The sequence below is a fragment of the Cololabis saira genome, chromosome 15 (assembly GCF_033807715.1).
Source record: "Cololabis saira isolate AMF1-May2022 chromosome 15, fColSai1.1, whole genome shotgun sequence".
NCBI lineage: Eukaryota > Metazoa > Chordata > Actinopteri > Beloniformes > Belonidae > Cololabis > Cololabis saira.
This window is the reverse complement of record NC_084601.1, coordinates 29446629-29454128: the sequence shown is the minus strand read 5'-3', so window position 1 is coordinate 29454128 and position 7500 is coordinate 29446629. Positions and strand designations below refer to the sequence as shown.

Sequence of the window (7500 nt, the reverse complement as noted above, 5' to 3'; positions counted from 1 at the left end):
CTCCACCGACAACCGGTGTGTGAATGTGTGCGTGTGTGGGTGAATGTTTGCAGTGTAAAGCGCTTTGGGGCTGTAGGAGTACAGCTGGAAAGCGCTATATAAGTGTAAGCCATTTACCATTTACCATCCCCGTCTGCTAGAGGTCCTCAGAGGGGTCATGAAGGAAACCTCCACCTTTACTCACCTGATCTGTTCCTCTTTGGGTTTCATGCGAATTTTTAATGACGTATAAGGGGTTAGAAGTTTATTCACTTATCTAAGTATAAGTATAATCATGCACTTGAATCTGAAATGAGGTATGACGTTTTCTTTAATTATACATTAAGAAGCATATTCACTCCTCTTTGTATGTAACACATGAGATAGGGCTCTTAAATCATAAAAACTGTTGCACTTTATGGGTCTTTGAAAGGAAAATCTCTTTAATAAATTCTATTTTCACCTATAATCAGTGTACTTCTTCATTAAAGGAGTATTGTGCCTCGTCAGCATCCCGAGGGCTTAATGGAACGATACTACAGGGGTTCAAACGTACACCTCCGTCTACATTTCTGTCATTACCAGCTAGGGGATGGGAATCAAGAACAGGTTCTTGTTCGGAACCGGTTCCCGGTGTTTCAATTCCTTGGAATTGTTTTCAAATTTTGCAAACGATTCCCTTTTCGATTCCAGTGAGCATGAATGACGTCATCACGTATGTTGCATAAGCTAGCAGTCAATAGTAAACATGGCGCCCAAACAATACAAACGCTCGGAAGTTTGGTCACATTTCAGTCAAAAAGACGACAACAGGGCAACTTTCAGTACTTGCCAAGTGGATATGTCGTCGGGGGAGGAAATTCTACCAACATGCAACAACATTTGCGCACACAGCATGCAGTAACAATTAATGAATGTCAGGTTTTCAATCCGCTCTCGACCAACATCAGTAATTCTCAGCCCAGCACCGGCATCAGCAACGTTAGCATGTCCTTGGTTAATAATACTGCAGGTAACTAATTACCTAACAAACACTGCCTATCATATTAACGCTATTTGCCTCTGTGTTGTCGTTTTTTTCCAAATGAGAATCGATAAGGGAATCGATAAAGAACCGAATCGTTAAGCAGAATTGAAAATGGAATCGGAATTGTAAAAATCTTAGACCCGCTGGCAGGCTCGGAAACTGACTCGGCGCCGGTTCCTGAGGGAACAAACTCACCAACTTCAGCCTCGACGCCCATTCCTGACGATGATGGATGCAGCCTGAACCAGCAACCTTCACTCCCGTCTGACCCGAACACGTCTTGTTGGTTTCGACCCTGAACTGTTCCACCGGCCTCGATCTGTGCTGTTCTTGGGTTCAACCTTACGCCAAAGCTGGGCCTCTTTCACCTGGGATCATCTCCGAACCCCTCCGAGTCGACTAACCGGGCCGCGGGGCAACGATACCCAGATCAGGTGCTGCCAGAGCTGAAACTCCCACACCATTGGTCCAGTCCTGCCCGACCCGAAGGTGGCTGCAGGACTGTGGATTTGCTCTGGCAGGACTCTTTTCCAATGTTGGTTCAATTCCAACGACAGTGTTTTGTCTATTTTGAGTTTATACCAGCCTGTGATACTAAGCCAGCCAAGATAACCTTTGTTGGACCTGAGCTTAGTGAATGTGTTGCCTCCAGCTTCCGGGGTTGCTGGTTCCGCCCCATTTGACTACTTGTGGATTGACCAGGGTCTGATGGTGTCAGTTCATAATCACATCGGTTAGATGAAAAAGAGGTTTCAAAAAGGATCTTAACAAAACCTGAACACCTGAATGTCTTTGGTTCTGGCTCACTTTAAAAGAGTGCGATCACATTCTTGCACTGTCGCCTGCAGCATCTCCAGGCAGTTGCTCCTCGCACCTCAAAACACAAGAGAAACTTTGGGCGACTGACCTTTGGAAGCAAGCTGGACAGTTTTACTCTTACCTGGGTCTGTGACGTCACAGTACCCTGCAGATTTGGTAGCTGAATGACGGATGTTTCTAGACTCAGGTTACCCCTAATGCAGTGAAAGCGGCGGGCCTTCTCCAGGTTTTCAGTACAGCAATCACTTGTCACCGGTCCTGTTCATAATTTTTATTATATTATATTATATACTTTTTGCAGATGATGTTGTCCTATTGGCTCCATCAGGCCGGGACCTTCAACATGTGCTGGGGCAGTTTGAAGCCGATGTGAAGTGGCGAGGTTTGACAGGGGAAAGGGTTGCGGATCCTCCTGGATGCCTCCCTAGGGAGGTGTTCCAGGCATGTCCCTCCGGGAGGAGACCCCGGGGAAGACCCAGGACACGCTGGAGAGACTATGTCTCTCGGCTGGCCTGGGAACATCTCGGACTCCCCTGGAAGAGCTGGAGGAAGTATCTGGGGTGAAGGAAGTCTGGGCATCTCTGTTGAGACTGCTGCCCCCCCATGAGGATGGATATATAGAGGGATGGACACTTCAAAACATCTCTCCTCCTGATGTGTTTCTCTCTCCAAGGTGCTGAACGACGCTCATCCACTGAAACGCGGCCGCTCCGCCCCGCGTCGGTGTCTCTCCACGGCCACTAGAGGGCGCCAGGCGGGAACCCTGCGCCCCCGCCGTCAGGAGACTTCAGCCGCTGCCTGAACAGATGTTAAACTAAACAGAGAGGCCAACAGCCCAGAATCACAACTCCTTTCTGACTGTTTTTATGGAGAGTTTGTGGTTCCTGAGGGAGACGCTCCGTGCTGCCGGAGGAGGTGCTGCGTGGACCGGCGCGCAGCCTCCTCTCCTCCCGGGGGGGGCGGAGGTTCGGGGGGGTGGACAATTAGTTTTACGGCCTTAATTTGCGTTTTAGTTTAGTTTAGTTTATTTTCGGTCTTGACATCACAAAAAAAGAATAAAAAAAGACAAACATTAAAATAGCTTTTACAAAATTAAAAATAAAATAAAAATGACAACAAGGAAACGAATACACTGTTCAAAGAAAACATTACAAAAAATATATAAATAACATCCAGACCAAAAAAGGTGTAGGCTGCTGAAGCAAAGCTTATTCATTGTTTAAAGTAATGAAATAAAAGCGAGAAGTACGTGATAAGACTGCCAGTAAAACAAATTGCCTCCATGGGGATAACAAAGATTCCTCGAGCAAGAAGAAAGAAAAAAAAAGGTGTAGTCGACATGTTTCCTTCATCCTTGAATTTTCAAATCACCAATTAAATGAATACCCAAAGCAACATAGTAAGCACCACCACTCATTACTTTGGTATAGAGAAATCATCCTTCTTTTCAATGTTTTTTCAACTTGATTTTAAATCCCTCTCCAACTTATTCCATCCACTGTAGCATCTCAGTTTGGTGTTGGTAAGGATTTTTGATTTCCTGTATATGCTCTCCCCTCTGAGGTTATAATGGCTTTGTCTTAAATTAAACATGTTTTGGATACAGTCTGGCAGCATGTTATTGTTGATTTCGAACATAATCTGTGCAGTTTTGAAGTCCACCAGTTCATTGAATTTGAGCTCATTTGTGTCTATAAATAATTGGTTGGTGCTTGTATCCAACTTTGTTTATGAGCTGTAACAGTACGATGTGGGCGTGTTCCCCCCCCCTTCCTGGGGACTGCGCGCCGCCGGTCCTCCCGAGCTGCGCGCACTTCGCGGAGCAGCCGCCTGCTGCAGAGCTGCGCTCCGGTTCTGGCTCCGGTTCTGGCTCCGGTTCTGGCTCCGGTTCTGGCTCCGGGTCGCAACCAGAGGATGGGTTTCTCCCAGCTGGCTCTGCTGTGCTGCGCGGCTCTCGTCCCCGGGTTCTGCGCCCTCTCCATTTGGAGCAACGCGGTGCCGGAGGTTGCGGACGGACGCCTGGAGGAGCTTTACGCGCGGCCCCCGGAGGAGGAGGCGCGCGGCCGCGGGGCCCCCGCCGCGCGTCCCGCCAGGGGCCCCGTGCGTCCTCACGACTACATGCTCTCCATCTACAAGACCTTCTCCGCGGCGGAGAAGCTGGGGCTCAACGCCAGCTTCTTCCGCTCCTCCAAAGCTGCCAACACTATCGCCAGTTTTGTGGACAGTGGAGAAGGTATGTGACTCACTCCCCGTTTTTTATTAATTCAGAGCAGAAAATCAGCCGGATTTTTCCACATCTCTGTGGTTTGTACATCATCTCCGTGAGAAAAATGCGTCTGACCCTTGCCGTTTTTTAATACTTTCCACAGATGACCTCCCACTCTCCCCTCTGAGGAGGCAGCAGTATCTGTTCGACGTCTCAGCGCTGTCGGCAGACGCAGAGGTCCTGGGAGCCGAGCTCAGGATACACACCAAAGCGTCTGGGAATGTGGGGATGTCGGAAACAGAGACGCTGGACGTGCAGCTCCTCTCCTGCCAGGGCCAACAGCTGCTGCTCTCCAGGACTCTGGACCTGCAGCAGGAGGCCGGGCCCCGCTGGGAGGTGCTGGACGTGTGGGAGGTGTTCCGGGAGCACCTGAGCCGGGGGCGGCACCTGTGCCTGGAGCTGCGGGCCGTGCAGGAGAACCCGGGGAACCCGGAGAACCCGGAGAACCCGGGCCGGGAGGTGGACCTGCAGCTGCTGGGCCTGCAGCGCCACGGCCGGCCGCAGCACAAGCGGGCCATTCTGGTGGTGTTCACCCGCTCCGCGCGCAGGCAGAGCCTCTTCGGGGAGAGGATGGAGGGGCCTCGGGCCCTGCTGGACCCCAGGGACCGGGGGCCCGGAACCAGGGCCGGGAGGAGACGCAGGACCGCCGCGTCCAAAACGCGCCACGGCAAGAGGCACGGCAGGAAGTCCAACAGGTCCCGCTGCAGCAAGAAGCCGCTGCACGTCAATTTCCGGGAGCTGGGCTGGGACGACTGGATCATCGCGCCGCTGGACTACGAGGCCTACCACTGCGGGGGGGTGTGCGACTTCCCGCTGCGCTCGCACCTGGAGCCCACCAACCACGCCATCATCCAGACGCTCATGAACTCCATGAACCCGGGCGACATGCCGCCCAGCTGCTGCGCGCCGGCCAAGCTCAGCCCCATCAGCATCCTCTACATCGACTCCGGAAACAACGTGGTGTACAAGCAGTACGAGGACATGGTGGTGGAGTCCTGCGGCTGCCGGTAGAGCTGCCGCATCCCCATGGATGGATGGATGGATGGATGGATGGATGGATGGATGGATGGATGGATGGATGGATGGATGGATGGATGGATGGATGGATGGATGGATGGATGGATGGATGGATGGATGGGTGTTTGAATGGATGGATGGATGTTTGAATGGATGGATGGATGTTTGAATGGATGGATGTTTGAATGGATGGATGGATGGATGGATGTTTGAATGGATGGATGGATGGATGGATGGATGTTGGATGGATGGATGTTGGATGGATGGATGGATGGATGTTTGAATGGATGGATGGATGTTTGAATGGATGGATGGATGGATGTTTGAATGGATGGATGGATGGATGGATGTTGGATGGATGGATATTTGAATGGATGGATGATGGATGGATGTTTGAATGGATGGATGGATGGATGGATGGATGTTTGAATGGATGGATGGATGGATGTTGGATGGATGGATGGATGGATGGATGGATGGATGGATGGATGTTGGATGGATGGATGGATGGATATATGGGTAGGATGGATGGGTGGATGGATGATGGATGGATTATTGGATGCATGGATGGATGGGTGGATGATTGGGCGGATGGATGGGTGGATGGATGGATGGATGATGGATGAGTGGATGGATGATGGATGGATGATAGGATGGATGGATGATTGGATGGGTGGATGATATATGGATGGATGGATTATTGGATGGGTGGATGCTGGATGCATGGATGGATGGATGGATGGATGGATGGATGGATGGATGGATGGATGGATGGATGGATGATGGATGATGGATGGATGGATTATTGGATGGGTGGATGGATGGATGGATGGATTATTGGATGCATGGATGGATGGGTGGATGATTGGGCGGATGGATGGGTGGATGGATGGATGGATGATGGATGAGTGGATGGATGGGTGGATGGATGATGGATGGATGGATGGATTATTGGATGGGTGGATGGATATATGGATGGATGGATGGATGGATGTTGGAAGGATGGATGGATGGATGGATGGATGGATGGATGGATGCTGGATGCATGGATGGATGGATGGATGGATGGATGGATGGATGGATGGATGGATGGATGGATGGATGGATGGATGGGTGGTAGTGCCCCCCCCTCCATCCCACCTACAGCAACGGGTTTCTGGTTAGTGGGAATCAAACGGTGTCACTGGTGGAGGTTTAAAACCAGGGACCTGAGCGGGTCGGGACCAGGACCTCAGACACATTCCAGTTCTGTGGGTTCCTGTCCTGAGAAACTTTCCTGGATGGTTCAGCTCAGGATAAAGACACAGGACGGGTCACCTGGTTCCTGGTTCCTTCAGGCGGTCACAGAACTCTGCAGCGTTCCCACTACACCTGAACGTTTCCAGAACCGAGACCGGTCCTGCTCACCTAGAACCCATCCAGACATTTTTATCTCCATCCAACGTGCAGAACTGTATAAGGAAGTCACATGTTTGCAGAAATAAAACACCGTACCTTTTTTTTGGGAAAATCTCTAATCTGCTCCCCATAAGTCCCATAAGACTGCATTTAAGGTAGGGTAAGGCATTTCCGGATGGCGTCGCATATGTTGATATTTGAAACGAAACATCGACAAACTCCTCCCTTACTCTAGTTCTCCATGGAAAACCATTGTGATTGGCTGGAGCCATCTTTGTTTTGATGATGAAGTTTGGGGGGGGGGCTCCACCCTGCTTCCCATAAGACTGCATTAAAGGTAGGGTAAGGCCAGTTTTATTGAATTAAGGAAGGGTATGAAGACCTGTGAGATGTGCAGCTACCAGATGTTGACGAGATATAACTGAAAGAGTCCTGGGTTAGAAAGTGCATAGAATTTCTTAGCGTGCCTTTAATCGTTGACGGACAGCGACCCAAACATGAACGTGTTGTGGAGTAAACTCGCCCAGGCCCCTCCCCCTCACCTTGAAAACAGCCTCGCAGCTCGGGCTGTGAGGTCATTTGCGTCCACTTTCACCCCAATAATCAAAAATCGCCTCCTGATTATTCGCTGGCTAAACCTTCAGTTGGGTCTTTAAATTATTCGCTTAAGGCCTTTTTTTTTTTTTCTTCCCAGTAATGGAAACCTCATGCAGGTTTTGGCTGACGTCTCGGGGAGAACGGGAATCCGCCCTTCGAGCATCGAACATGCATCCAGTGACTTGTGTCTGTAATGCACTGATGTTCAAACATGTACAAATGTGTAAATTTTTGAGATTGAAATAATAATTTATGCTCTGTGAATAAGTTATTTCATTGATGTCGTCTGCTTTTTTTTTTCTTTCTGTTACGACTTCCAGACACAAGAGTCACTCATCTGGATATTCAGGTTCAAATAAACACATATGGCCAAAATATTTTGTTGGAGAAATGTGAC

At 49.8% G+C, this 7500-nt stretch overlaps 3 protein-coding genes across 5 annotated transcripts in view; 2 read left to right on the top strand and 1 right to left on the bottom strand.

Moving 5' to 3' along the window:
* The window catches only part of LOC133460581 (fibrocystin-L-like), a 96737-nt gene extending 96289 nt beyond the window's left edge, over positions 1 to 448 (top strand). For all 3 annotated transcript variants that reach the window (XM_061741223.1, XM_061741221.1, XM_061741222.1), the window contains exon 77: positions 1 to 448. This exon is cut by the window's left edge and continues 923 nt beyond it. The gene's annotated coding sequence lies outside the window, so the exon portion shown is untranslated.
* LOC133460585 (sodium/hydrogen exchanger 3-like) overlaps positions 1 to 7500 on the bottom strand; it is a 249309-nt gene that overhangs the window by 116273 nt on the left and 125536 nt on the right. The window lies entirely within an intron of this gene.
* Positions 3701 to 5102, top strand: gdf6b (growth differentiation factor 6b). The gene is made up of 2 exons (XM_061741241.1): positions 3701 to 4058; positions 4195 to 5102. The coding sequence occupies exons 1-2, from the start codon at positions 3740 to 3742 to the stop codon at positions 5100 to 5102; spliced, it is 1227 nt and encodes a 408-aa protein (XP_061597225.1). The 5' UTR covers positions 3701 to 3739.